Raw genomic sequence first — 15,363 nt, forward strand, 5'->3', positions numbered from 1 at the left:
CAGAAACTTAGTCCAGGTATATGAAATACGACCTTAACAAATATATTTATTTATTTTACTATAAACCTTAAAATTCAAACAAATAACACTAATAAATCTTGACCAGAAGTAAAGCATTCGAGGAACCTCAAAGCTAATACTTAAAACACACATCCCAGCCTGGTGTTGGGGGGTTGGGCAGATTATTAAACTGTCCACCCCCGTCCACCATAACATTGCCCACCCATGATTGTGGGGGAAAAAAAAAATCACAAATTCACAATAAAGAGTCAAAATCCACGAGAATCTAAACCAAATTAAATACAATTCACATTCCATAACAAAATACACAACAAAACCACAATTAAAAAAAAAAATGCTAAACTACTAAAAAAATTTTTAAATCCTTCATTCTAGAGAGAGAGAGAGAGAGAGAGAGAGAGAGAGAGAGAGAGTTTTTAACTTAAGCCCCACCCAATACGACTTAATAAAAAAATTTGAATTCCATCTAAAATGATGACATTTCATCAAATGTTTTTTAAAAAAATGAATGTATTACCCAAACAACTTTATTTTGGTATCAATATATATATATATATATATATATATAATTGGAATGTGCTTAAAAGCCTGGCTCAAGGTGCAGAGGAGGCAGGCTTGGGCCTAGACTACCCCCAGCCCCTGCTGGAGTTTCCATAGGCAGTGGGGTTGCTCGCACCACCTAGGCAGGGCCACGGTTGTGGTGACAGGGGGTGGTGCTCCCCTGCTGGAGTTTGTAAATTCATGTTTTTTTATTCTTGAAAATGATTAATAGATTATTAAAGTGTGCCTTGCATACGGCGTTTGAAAAAAGAAAAGAAATAAAAAATAACACACTTGGACTCTATATAAAAAAAAAATCTACATTTTCTATAATGAGGCATACTTTTTAAAATAAAAATGATATTTACAATCATAAAGTGTGTAAGTGTTGTATACAATTTTTAAAAAAAGTGAATTAATATAAAATTTATATGAAAATATTAATTTTTTAATAATTGAATCAACTTTTTTTAAAAGGAATGTACGGTATTTATATAAATCATGATTATATATAGTATTACTCTTTAAAAAAAATATAAGTTGATATGTATATTCTAAAATTATAATTTTTTAATTTTTTTTAAAATTTTTTTACACACCATCCAATTTATAAAACAGAAGTGTATGTACAATCGTGGGGCCGATCAGTTTAGAATTCGACGTCTTTTTTATAAAAAGGAAATATAACTGCAGACTCATAATGTTCAGTGTTCCATCCATACTATCTATCTACTGATAACATCTAGTAATGTTGGGAAAACTCCTGCTCAGTCCGGTGTTTACGCTAAACAAACGTGGGGCTGATCAAATATAATTCACTTTACAAACCGACCCTCACGTGTCCATTGTCCGCGTTTGGATGACGAGAAAAATATTAAGGAAATACCTTTTTATGTTTCCCAACCAAGCATGGGCACTCCGCGTTTTCCACGTGGGCCCATTCCTTTGGGTGCGTCTCCTCACGCTCCTCAATAGACCGTGTGGCTTTGCTAGTACTACAATTTTCTTCTCTCTTTTTTGGGGCCTCATCTAATATAAATGAATATTTCTGGAGAAAATCTTAACGGGACAGCCCTCCGCGTCCCCCTTCTGAATCCCACCATACACGTGTCTTCTTTTCCACTTCCACTCACACGTGTCCCCAACCCGTGTACGACCTTGATGTTTCCTTCTGCAGCCCAAAATACTCCCACCAATCGCCTCCCAATTTATAAATCTCTTCAAATAGATAACGATCTTAATCATTACCTACCAATTTCCACAAACTACCCCTACTCCCTTCTCTTACAGATACCCATCGTCCATCGAGGATAAACTCGACTTTTCCAAAATCTCTTCTTGTCCACCTGCCTCCGTCCATTTAAATTCTGAGCTTCCATACCTTTTGCTCTTCCCCTGCATAGCTATTCTCTGCGGAATATTCATTTGACTATTTTGCCCTTAGTCAATACTTACCCTCATCACCACCAGATCTATCGTAGCTCTCAACTTTCATTAGGGTTTTCTTTCCGACAGTTTCCAATCGCTTTCTCCTGATCGGATTCAGCAATTTCCTTACGCATTCACCAACCTCTGATTTTCTCGAGCCCTAGACCCTCAGATCCTCTACTTTGATATTGGAATAGCTCATCTCCAATTGCATTCGCATACAGTCGGATTAATTACCTCGTCCGTCGATATATTCCAAGCCGTTGACTTAATTCGGGGTTTATTGGGGGTGAAGCGGATTTGACGGTGTTTTTAGTATTTCGACATGTTGGGAACCGGGTTGAAGTTCGAGCGAGCCCGCGGAGAGGACCGGTTTTACAATCCGGCTAAAGCGCGTAGGGCACACCAGAACCAGCGGAGGGAGCAACTTCGGAGAGCCCAGAGTGACGTCATAGCCAGTCAATCGCTGGCGGTTACGGTAAAACAGGTTGCTTCGTTGGCGAACAGGGAGCCGGAGAACCGGGCCGGGTCCGACGAGCCTCCCAAGCCAGTCGCCGTGCCAGCATTCGAGCCCGTGGTGGTTCCGCAGCTGAGTAACCTCGAGCGGTTCTTGCAAGCGATCACGCCCTCCGTGCCGGCTCAGTATCTCTCTAAGGTTCGTTGATTTTGTGTTTGGCTGGTGAGGAAATCTAAGGATCTAGGAGGGGGGTGGACTTTTTAGTGATTTTTTAAAAGATGAAGCAACTAACTCACTAACCAATGAATATAATTATTTGACCAAGTGAAGTTGGAAATTTTTTTAGTGGATCTGATATAAGAAGTAAATGCCGAACTTAAAATATTGGTTAATGTAAGAAGTTATATTATTTACCGTATGGAGCTTGTATTCAAATTTTGTTTATGAGTTAATAGCAGTGTTAAATTCAATTTGGGTGCAGAGGACAATGAGGGCCTTTAGGACTTGTGATGATGAACAGCTTCGGCCTTATTTTGTGCTCGATGATTTATGGGAGTCTTTTAGGGAGTGGAGTGCTTACGGTGCCGGAGTGCCTTTAATATTGAATGACAGCGACTGTGTTGTTCAGTACTATGTTCCGTATTTGTCCGGCATACAGATATATGGCAAGCCCACGAAGTCATCTCCAAAGTCCAGGTATTGATGTTATTGATATTACTGGCATTGAGCTCTGTTTAGATTATTATCAATGCAATGCTACGAACATGGGTAGTTTGGACGTATGATTCGGACTTGTACTCTAAATATACTAGGAAATGTCCTTGAATTTTTTGTTTTTCGGGAGCAAGTTCCACTTGGAACAATGGGTAGTTTGGAAGTTTGAACGATGGCTTCAGAGAACAGATTGCGGATTTAGAACTAGTGGCAAGCTGGTACTTGAGCTTTATGTTTCAATGAAGGGGGCAATATTCAATGCGCATACACACACACACACACTCATATATTTTTTTGATAAGTCACACACACAAAGCTCAATGTATCCCCTGAAGTAGTTATATGATGCCATAATTCGCCAGTTGTTATTTTGAGGATGGCAATCGATGGGGCAAACTTTTCTTTAACTGAGGATCTGTTGAAATAGTCCATTAAATGCATGATGCTGCTCTTGTTTGAGTTATATTGTTTTCTTTGCTAGTTACACAGTGTTCGTGCAATCACATGGTTTTCTTAAACAAATTTTCTGGTTCCTTTGTACAATAGGCGACCGGGTGAGCATAGTGATAGTGAGTCCAGAGATTCAAGTAGTGATGGTTGCAGTGATTGTGAGCCTGAAAGAGGATTAAATTATGTACGGGAGCAACGGAATCATCACCGTCTATCTGGTGAGATTGCTCTTAGGATGGATGGATTGTTTTTGAGGGACCAACATACTGAACTTCCGGAAGACTTTTCTAGTGATGAGGGGGAATCTGTGAATTCTCAAGGTTCCCTGCTTTTTGAGTATTTTGAACGGGACTTGCCTTATAGCCGTGAACCCTTAGCTGACAAGGTTAGTTCCCCCTTTTCTTCTTCCTTCACTTAAACTAAAATAAGAAATTGGGAAATACCCATATGTGTATGATTTTATGCTCTTCCTTTTCGTAAGCCTTATCTTGATAATTTCTGTTGCAACAGATATCAGATCTTGCCTGCCGTTTTCCTGAGCTGAGAACACTAAGAAGTTGTGATCTGTCTTCCAGCTGGATTTCTGTGGCATGGTATGTCCTTTAACATTGCATTTGCTTTACTTGGTTATGTATGCAGTTATTGCAGATGTGACTAATTTGTCCTTGTTATTTAAATTTTGTAGGTATCCGATTTACAGAATACCCACTGGGCCAACATTAAAAGACCTGGATGCTTGCTTTCTGACGTATCATTCTCTTCATACTCCCGTGGAAGGTAAGGAAAAATTTTACCAATCATCCTATTCTCCTATTCGCGAGTGAGGATGTGATTTGGTTGTTTGCTGCTGTAATGTGAACATTTAGCATGTCCAGAATATGAATGTGGTCTCTCTCATTCAGTCTTCGTGAATTCGACATGGGGGATTTTTTGTGTGATCACATAACTTATATTAAAAAAAAAAAATTCCTGTGATCACATAACTTATATTAAAAAAAAAAAATTCTCGTGATCACATATCTTTCTGTGGTTTTGATGATTGAGGTTAATTGAATTATTGGTTTAATGTGCATTTCATATAATTTGGTACCCAGAACCAAGAGTATTTTCATATTCTCTACACGCTCATGCACACAATGTGTTATATCTGATGATTCATGGAGGTGAATAAAGGAAGATGCTGAATTTATTTGTTCTTTTTTATGCTGAATGTGTTCATGTGGCTTGTGGGAGGAATGTGCATGTGCAGTGAAACAAGTTTGCTTTTTAATTTTCTAGTATTCCCAATGGAGTCAAGATTTTTTAGTCTAGTTGTGTAAATGTGACTCATGATGTATTTCTTTCAGGTGCACCAGGTGGACAAGCTCCAATGGTGACATATCCCAGTGAGGTGGATGGTGCCCCTAAGATGACCTTACCAGTTTTTGGTTTGGCTTCATACAAGTTCAAAGGATCCTTGTGGACGCCTAATGGGGGATTTGAGCGCCAATTGGCAAACTCCCTTTTGCAGGAAGCTGACAACTGGTTAAGACGGCTTCAGGTCAATCATCCAGACTTCCTGTTTTTCTGCCGCCGGTAGTAAGTTTTGATGTAATTGTTATCCTCCTGTCTCAACCGATTAATATATTCTGCCATCCATGCGTGGGCTGGCTGTGGAAAACCCCTTTATGTGGAGCTCAAGATTGGAAGTTTAGTTAATTATCCTCTGGTTTGGTTTATGTATTTTCTATAAGAAGGAAAAATGATATATATAAAGAAAGCATAAACAGTAAAGGCTGTATAATTTGGAGCAGCAGTAATAAGGCTAAAGCTAATGGAGAGAAAGGTATAGAGCAAGGTTCAGTTGCAGAAGGCCTAGTTCCAAACTTCCAATCGAGGTTACTGGTGGTTTGATTTGCTATTTGCATCATCAGTGTAAGCAAGCCCCATTCTACTTGTACTTTTGAACGTCAATCCAGCTAAGGCTAAATTATGAGATTCCAGGCTCTTTTTGTTGTCCTGATGATTAGTCCTAGAATGTACTTTTATTTATTTGGGGATTTTGATAGGTTATGTATGTGTCATTTTCAGGCTGCCTGAGTTGTTTATTTGAATTCTAATCATCCCGAGATCATGTGTATTTGAATGCTAATTGTTATGTTCTTCAACTGCTTCGACTGAAGAACTTTGTAATTTCTTTTAAATCATTCAACTAAATGCTTGCTGGAGATGTTTCTGATTGTTAATTCGGGAAACTCGAGTTTCTTTCTTATGAACTTTATATATATTCATGTTTTGGGAGCCATCTTCATTCTTGATAGCTCAATCGTCTGTTCTAATGTCTTATACATGCCAATTCAACGTGAAAATCATTTTCAAACGATCTCCCACAGAACAACTTATCCCAAAGTACTGAAAGTAAAAAAAAAAATGATCCCAAAGATCAACAAATCAAGGAGATGGATGAGTTGTCTCTGGAGCGAGGGTTTTAACAAGTACATCGAAATTCAATCTTCTTCCATCATCAGTTCTTGAACATTTTTCTCTAAAGCCTCTGAACATACGTGGCGCATGAGGCGGTAGATGGACATTAACTCAGATAGCTGTGCTATTGACATCATCTCCATTATGGTCCTTGCAACTCTTTCCCTTTCAGCGCTTAACTTTAGACTCTGCGCGTACAACGATGCGTTCCTCACTGTTGCGCCCATATCTGCTTCAGCCTATTTTCTTGCTTCAAGCTCAATGGCATTGAGCAATGTTGTAATTTCCTGCAGAAACACAACATAACTAGCTCAAATTCCCTGGACTTGATAAATTGAAATGCACAAGATGAGACCCAAGATATATAAAGGATGAAAATGAAGTTCGGCCTCGTTCTCAATGTTAGACAACTTCTGGTAATTACCTCCAAAAACTCGGCTCCAACTTCCAGTTCGGATTTGTGGGCCGAAACCATTCCACTCCCTGAGATGCACATGCTTTTTGCAGTCGAAATACTTTTTAGAATTATGTTTCTCTTGGTTTCCTGTTCTTGATTAAGCTTTGGACCCTTTGGCACAGATGCTGAGCAATTAAGTTTCCTCTCGTAAGCAATTACTGCCTTCACAAATTCCTAGACGTACGAGAACCAGTGCTGAATATCGATTAAATTCTAATTAGAGTAACGGTATATATAATATACATACACACACCTGATATGCAGAAGGTCATCCACGATAATCAAAGTTATTAGAATCTGGGTGACGCATTCTCTCTGGATGAAATTGAAGTCCCATTATGAACTTTCCTTCTCCGGGACTATAAGCATCAGGATCGTAAAACCCTTCGACCAAATCATCTACAGCGAAAGCCATGGGAACGAATCTCTGAGCTAATCGCTTAACGCCTTGATGATGATAACTATTCACCATGAGTTCCATTTTTTCATCTTCCAAAGAATCCTGAAACCAGTGATGCAAAGGGGTATGCAGCACCACCTTTACTGGGTGGCGATGCCCATCATAATCTTCATAATTTAAATGAGTCACTCTTTGAAGCTCAGGGCATTGCTTTGAGAGTTCTTTCTCTAGACTCTACGTCTTGATAAAGAGTACCCCCAAATGCAACGTTGAGTAGTTGTGATCCCCTGCATATTCCCAAGTACGGTATGTTTCTTTCGAGGCAAAGCTTTGCGAGCCTTAGTTCAATCTCTTTGTCAATGGTGGTATCACTTGCATGCAGTTCCCTAACTTTCTTCCGGTGAAAAAGCAGACAGTTCTGCATCGTAAAGGGATGAGTCGATACGCAGAGAAGAACTCCATGTATGGGCTCAAAGCTTTCCAGCAGCATGTGGACTCCACTAACTCTTGGGACGATCACAGGCACTGCTCCATAGCTAAGGATGAGATCTAGATGATATTCTCCTGTTCATATATATATAGCTAAAAATGCTTATAGACGTATGTGATATAAAAATTAATGAAGATTCTTAATTATTTACAATAAAAATAAAGTGACATATTGAAATCGTATGTTCGAAGCGAGAACCATGCATGAACATTTGGCGATCATAAGACACTGCACGTTTTGATCTCCATGGCTCAGGGAAGGAAAATACGCGAAAAAAAAAAGAACCCAAGAAAAAGGATGGATAAAATTTATATGTTCCATAAACAGAATAAAATGGTGTGTTAGTGAGAGAGAGTGAGAGAGATCAGAACGAACCCAAAAATCAACAAACTTGTTCTTGCGGACAGTTCGTCGAGAGACGATAAGAACACTGGGCAGAATCATTGAGCTAGAGATCTGTAGAGGATGAGGATGAGGGAAACCATGTTTAATGCTGTTTTGAAAGGTTAACCTTAATTTAATTGCCCTATACGCGGGTAATAATGCAGCAATCTGTAAGGATCACATCTTTATTTTCTCTCCTATTTGATATTTATAGCCATGCAGAGTACTACAAAAACAAATGCATCCGTCTATTTTCCGCATGCGTATTTCACACTTATTTACTCGGCAAAGGTTCTCTGGCCTTTTACCTTAATTACAGACTGACCATGTTACCTTTATGATCTAATTGAGATTACGCCAATTCATAGCCAAGCTTGCTTTAATTGATCGTGCGTATGCTGATGATCACATGCATGATCATGTACATGCATGTTTATCCAAAAACATAATATTATATATATATATATTTATATATTTGTTGGGCCCTAATAGCGCACCAGAACGTGCTGCACTACCTCGTACCAGTCCGCTGCACTCATGTCCTGCCAGCTCGCCTCAACAGAATTCTCAACAGAATGCAAGGCCAAAACCGTGTGAGAATGACTCTGAAATTGGTAGAAAATGATTGTAGAAACATCTAGAATTTTCTGTAAAAATCCATTGGATTGTTCTCTCCTCTTTAAATAGCATACAGCACTATGTACTACTGAAGGTAGGAAAAATACTCTGTATTTCCAGATTTAGAATGACAGTCACCCATAGAGGCATTTCTTCAAATGGCTTGTCTCTATTGTACAATATCATTCTCTAACATGGTATCAAGAGCTCCCTAAGACCACTGTCCGAATCCTTTTTTTTTTTGGTCATCCATGGCTCCCCCTCCACCTCCGAATCCTAACCCTTCTCTCACCAATGTTGCTGCTCATCTTATCACAGTGAAGCTATCGCATGATAACTTTCCTCTTTGGAAAGCCCAAATTCTTGCCTTTCTCAAAAGCTATCAGCTCTTTGGCTATGTCGATGGGTCCGTTCCACTTCCTCCTTCCACCCTTGATGACAAACCGAATCCTTCTCATAGCTCATGGCTCCTCCAAGATCAAATGATAATTTCTGCTCTCTACTCTTCCCTCACCGATATTGTCCTCTCTCAAGTAGTTGATTGCTCCACCTCTCAAGAAATCTGGTCTACACTTACCAATTTATATTCAGCCCAGTCTACCGCCCACCTCATGCAAACTCAATACCAGTTAGCTACTCTTAAGAAAGGTTCAGATTCGGTTTCCGCATATTTCCACAAAGCTCGATCTCTAGCTTCTTCTCTTGCCTTTACCGGTCATCCCCTTTCCTCTCATGAATTTATAGTCTATTTATTGGCTGGGTTGGGGACCGATTATGAGTCGGTGGTCTCTTCTATCACTACCAGACCCGAACCACTCTCTGCCTCTCAAGTTTACAGTTACCTATTAAATCATGAATCACGGCTTGCACATCAAACTCAAACCACACTTTCCACTGCATCCTTCTCTGCCAATTCCACTCAGTTTCGTTCTCTGTCCACTCCCTCAAATCGTGGTCGAGGTCTCACTTACCGTCGGGGACGTGGTGGTGTTTGCCCCTCCCCTTCTGGAGCCTCCAATTTCTTTTCCTCTCAAACTCAGAATAAACCCACCTGCCAGATTTGTACCCGAGTCGGCCACTCCGCTTTCCAGTGTTATCATCGCTTCACTCATAATTTTCAGCCTCCACCACCTACATCTCTTTCAGCTAATTTCACTTCGGTTCCAGATTCTTCGTCTAATTCTTGGTTTCCAGACTCCACTGCCACAAACCATTTCACGTCGGATTTTTCCAACTTAAATCTGACCTCCACACCGTATACTAGGCCTGATCAAGTTCATATTGGCGATGGGTCAGCTCTTCCCATACAGAATACTGGTGCTGGCATCCTTCCGACACCAACTAGCAAATTCCTTCTCCGACACTTGCTTCATGTTTCTTCAATTTCTAAAAATTTATTATCTGTTCGTCAGTTCTGTATTGATAACTCAGTTTTCTTTGAATTTAATTCTTCTGGTTTTCTTGTGAAGGATGTTCATATCCAGGAAGTACTTCTTCGGGGACCTATTAAGAATGGCTTATATGTGCTTCCAACAAATGAAGAGCTCATTTCCAGATCTACTGTTTTCAATCCACCTCAATCTTTCATTGGCGAAAGGACAACTCCTCAAATTTGGCATTCCCATCTAGGACATCCGTCTTCACGAATCACCTCGCTCACTATCCGTCAAAATAATTTACCTACTACCTCTTCATCTCATTTTACTTCATGTACTTCTTGTTATCAAGCGAAATCTCACACTCTTCCTCATCCTCTCTCACCGTCTAGATCAAAGTATGCTTTTCAGCTTTTATTTTTGGATGTTTGGGGACCAGCGTCTGTGCTATCCTCTAGTGGTTTTAGATTTTATTTTTCCATTGTTGATGACTTTACTAAATATATTTGGTATTTTCCCTTACGTGCTAAATCTGAAGTTTCTACTATTTTTTTAGCCTTTATTAAATTTGTACAAAATACTTTTTCCAAAAATATCATTGCTGTTCAAACTGACTGGGGTGGTGAATTCCGTCCTTTCTCTTCTCTTCTTCTCAATCTAGACATTTCACATCGTATTACATGCCCTTATTCTCACGCTCAAAATGGTAGCGTAGAAAGACGTCATCGTCATATAGTGGAAACTGGGCTCTCTCTCTTAGCCCATTCCTCGGTCCCATCCAAATTTTGGGCTGAGGCCTTTCAAACTGCCACTTTTTTAATAAATAGAATGCCTACTCCTATTTTAAAAAATCTTTCTCCCTTTCAAGTTTTATTCAACCAACAGCCTGATTATAAATTCTTAAAATTTTTTGGATGTGCATGTTGGCCCAGTCTTCGACCTTTTAACCGGTATAAAATGGATATGCGTTCTCAATTGTGTATTTTTATTGGATATAGTTTAAATCATAAAGGATATAACTGTTTGCATATTCCTACTGGTCGAATTTATGTTTCCCGAGATGTACGATTTGATGAAACATATTTTCCTTTCTCTTCCTTACCTGCATCTGCTCCGTCCTCTTCTCAAATTTCTTCTCAAATCCCACGCCCAGATCCACGGATGTCTTCTCCTGCGCAACATATCACTTCTTCTCCTCTTAATTCTACAAACTTCCCTCCTATCTCTTCGGCCCATCACTCTCCGGCCCACCCATCCCATGGGTCAACCCATCCTTTAGCCCAAGAGACCCATACTAACCTACTCGAATCCCCTAATCCCACACCACCCGAAATCCACCTCTCGGATCCCTCATCTTCAACCTCACATACGCCGCCTCCTTCTCATCTCACAGCTTCTCCTGCTTGTTCTACACAACCGACTCCCTCTACTTCCAATCCTCATCAAAGTTCTTCTTTCGTCCAGCCCTCCAACCCTCTACCCGAAGCCCTTCCAACTAATCCCTTTCCTTCATCAACCTCACCTACACCGAAACCCACACAACCCAGCATACATTCTTCACCTTTTGACCATCCAATGCTCACTAGATCTAAAACCCACACCTTTCGGCCTCTAAAACGCACGAATGACACCATCCTTTGGCCTCCTCCCAAGCACTCAACCTCTCTTTCTGAATCTACTCCCATTCCTGAAGAACCATCGTCTTATACTATAGCCTCCCAGTATCCGATCTGGCGTGAAGCCATGGCCACTGAGTTCGAAGCTCTACTTCGAAATCACACCTGGGATTTAGTCCCTCCCTCTCCTCATCTGAACATACTCGGTTCAAAATGGGTTCTCAAAACGAAACGTCACGCGGATGGTACCTTAGAACGTCGAAAAGCTCGACTAGTTGCTAAGGGATTTCATCAGCAAATCAGGTTTGATTATTCTGAGACTTTTAGTCCAGTAGTTAAACCAGTTACAATTTGTTTAATTCTCTTTCTTGCAGTGATACGGAAATGGCCTCTTCATCAATTGGACGTTCAGAACGCTTTCTTGCATGGGGATCTCGAAGAGGATGTTTATATGCATCAACCGACTGGGTTTGTGAATCCTGACTATCCTCATTTTATTTGTAAACTCAGAAAATTCATCTATGGTTTGAAACAAGCCCCTAGGGCTTGGTTTGCTAAGTTGAGTTCTCGGTTACTAGATTTAGGATTTCATGCTTCAATTTCAGATTCTTCTCTATTTATACTCTCTACTGCCTTTGCATCTGTGTTTGTCTTAGTTTACGTTGATGATATTATTGTAACAGCCTCTCATACGTCTCTGATAAATGATTTTATTGTTGCTCTGCGCCACTCATTTCCAGTTAAAGATCTAGGCATGTTACATTATTTTCTTGGTATTGAGGTTTGTAGACATAATTCTGGTCTCTTTCTTTCTCAGCAACGATTTATCTCTGATCTCTTACATCGTACAAATATGCATCATTCCAAACCAGTGTCAACTCCTATGGCTACCTCCACCAAACTTACTGCAGTTGATGGTCCCTCTTTTGAGGACCCACAACTGTATCGTAGTGTGGTTGGAAGTCTCCAATACATTTCTTTTACACGACTTGACATTTCATTTGCTGTTAACAAAGTTTGTCAATATATGCACTGTCCTCGTCTTCATCACTGGCAAGCTGTGAAACGTATTCTTCGCTACCTTCGTCTAACCTCTTCCTTTGGTCTATATTTCTCTCCTACATCTTCTCTTCAAATCATTGCCTTTTTGGATGCGGATTGGGTTGGTTGCCCGAATGACAGAAAATCTACTGGGGGTTTTTGCATTTATCTTGGTTCTCACTTAATTTCCTGGGGTTCAAAAAAACAACCTACTATTGCAAGATCCTCAACTGAGGCAGAATATAAGTCCGTGGCAAACACCACATGTGAAATTCTTTGGTTACAATCTCTGTTAACAGAATTAGGAATTATTATTTCTAATATTCCTACTCTATTTTGTGATAATCTTGGTGTTACTTACTTATCTGTCAATCCTGTTATGCACTCACGTATTAAACATGTTGACTTGGACTATCATTTTATTCGTGATCGCGTTGCTGCAAAATCACTTATGGTCAAGTTCCTTCACAGTAAAGATCAAATTGCTGATGTTCTCACTAAGCCACTCTCATCTGCTCGGTTTTCTCTTCTCCAATCATGCCTCACCATCAAGATGTTCCAGCTTGTATCGCGGGGGGATAATAGCGCACCAGAACGTGCTGCACTACCTCATACCAGTCCGCTGCACTCATGTCCTGCCAGCTCACCTCAACAGAATTCTCAACAGAATGCAAGGTCAAAACCGTGTGAGAATGACTCTGAAATTGGTAGAAAATGATTGTAGAAACATCTAGAATTTTCTGTAAAAATCCATTGGATTGTTCTCTCCTCTATAAATAGCATACAACACTATGTACTACTGAAGGTAGGAAAAATACTCTGTATTTTCAGATTTAGAATGATAGTCACCCATAAAGGCATTTTTTCAAATGGCTTGTCTCTATTGTACAATATCATTCTCTAACAGGCCCTAGCTTATATATCAAGTAGAGCTCCATGATTGGTTACGTACACATGGTTGCGATCGACATCCTTGCTAGAGTTGATACAACTAATAATTAATTGAATCATGGTATGTTATTATAACTTATTAAGGAGAAGGATTAACAATAAATCATCATTAATTTAGTCATTTTATTTAAAAGTGGTTGGCCACATTCAATGTTGTGAATAACATCAAGCATCATACTTGGGTACCATTAATGTTAGGAGTACAATATAAGACTTAAGTAGTATATATGACAAAACTTCCATTTCAAATTATTAAAAACTAAAATTTTATTCGTAAGCTGGTACATGAATGTCACACATTCTGAACTATTTGCATATCGGATTAAAATAAATAAATATTCAAAATTTTAAACTTCACTTATAAATTAAGTTCTATCATATTGACGATGTATCGGTTAATCGGTAATTAAGTTGAAAGATTATAAAAAATCTTAATATAAGTATAATAATATTGACTTACGGTATGTTTGATAAATGAGATGAGATGATAAGTTCTCAAAAGTTCTCTCAATTTCCTTCCTAAATATCACAAAAATATAAAACATTTTTTAATTTTAAATTTTCAATATTTTCATATAATTATTATAACTTTTACCAATTTCAAAACATAATACAAAAATCAATACAATTTTTTTAAACTTTAAAACAATAATAATATTAAAATATTTTATTCAAATAATATTTTAATTTTATAATATTTTTATTTAATATTTTCTCTTTTAAAAAAAATTCAATAAAATATTTTAATAATTTAAATGATTTTATTTTTATTCACAAATAATTAAACTACTGTTTATAAAATTTTTAAAGGATCTTTTAGAAATCTATGGTAGGTACTAGGTAATGGTGACAGGAGAATGAATACATGTCGCGAATGAAGTGAGAGAGCCTGTAAAAATCTGGAATGCTTTTCTGCGACCTGGGCTGGGCTGGACAACCTTCTTATTTCTCCTAACACATCTTAAAATATGGAGTGGAGTAGAGGTGTCAAATCGTGTTAACGGATCGTATTCGTGTCGTGTCAAATCGTGTTAACGGATTATATAGGTCAATCCTAATCTGACCCGTTAAACTTATCGTGTCAAAATCTTAAACCCTAATACGACCCGTTAACATAACGGGTCGTGTCGTGTCAACCCGTTTTGACCCATTAATAAATATTACGAAATATATTTTTTTTATAAATAAACAAATAAATTAAGAAAATATTATAAAGTAGGTTAATACGACACAATACAACTTATTTTAAACTCTTTATATAAATAGGTTGAATAGACTTGAAATTAACATTTTTAATCTGATTAAATTTAACATAATTTTATATAAATGTTAAAATTACAATATCTATAAAATTTATAAAACTAATTATAAGTACAAAACTAAAATCTAAATAATAAAAATATCGAAATTGAAATTCTAACAATTTTATTTTTAGATATAAGAGTATAATTGTAACTTTAACTTTCTTAACGTGTCATAACGAGTTATAACGGGTTAAAACGGATTAATCCGTTATCAACCCGTTAAGCAATCGTGTCTTAACGGGTCAATCCGTTTTGATCCGAACCTATTAAAGTTAAATTCTAATTCGCTATTATCGTATTGTATTTGTATTAAATTAATGAATCGTGTGACATATTATCGCCCTAAAGTGGAGCCTACTTTCATGGTGAACTGTAATACAAAACCCGCACTAATGGATGGGGGCCCCAGACCCACGAACCCAATCCATCCTTTGCTGAGTTGGATTACATTCTCTACGTAACTTGTACATATAGGCTACACGTTCTGATTGCAAGACAGCAGGGACAAAACAGCCGTGTTCCAGCTATATGCCCACGCCACTCAAACGTTGTCAAAACCAAGGTCCCACCACCACACTCACCCATAATTAATCTTAGGCTGTTGGGACGTTTAGGTGAGTCAGACTATTTGAATTGATATATAAATAATAATA

General features: G+C 38.4%; 1 protein-coding gene and 1 pseudogene across 1 annotated transcript; one reads left to right on the forward strand and one right to left on the reverse strand.

Moving 5' to 3' along the window:
• Positions 1–1,810: 1,810 nt before the first annotated feature.
• On the forward strand, positions 1,811–5,835 carry LOC122311014. Its single transcript, XM_043125352.1, has 6 exons — positions 1,811–2,644; positions 2,928–3,142; positions 3,707–3,995; positions 4,121–4,203; positions 4,296–4,387; positions 4,957–5,835. The coding sequence occupies exons 1-6, from the start codon at positions 2,315–2,317 to the stop codon at positions 5,187–5,189; spliced, it is 1,242 nt and encodes a 413-aa protein (XP_042981286.1). The 5' UTR covers positions 1,811–2,314; the 3' UTR covers positions 5,190–5,835.
• Positions 5,836–5,982: 147 nt separating this feature from the next.
• On the reverse strand, positions 5,983–8,608 carry LOC122310400 (annotated as a pseudogene).
• Between the last annotated feature and the right edge of the window lie 6,755 nt (positions 8,609–15,363).

Source organism: Carya illinoinensis, chromosome 5 (assembly GCF_018687715.1).
Source record: "Carya illinoinensis cultivar Pawnee chromosome 5, C.illinoinensisPawnee_v1, whole genome shotgun sequence".
Taxonomy (NCBI): domain Eukaryota; kingdom Viridiplantae; phylum Streptophyta; class Magnoliopsida; order Fagales; family Juglandaceae; genus Carya; species Carya illinoinensis.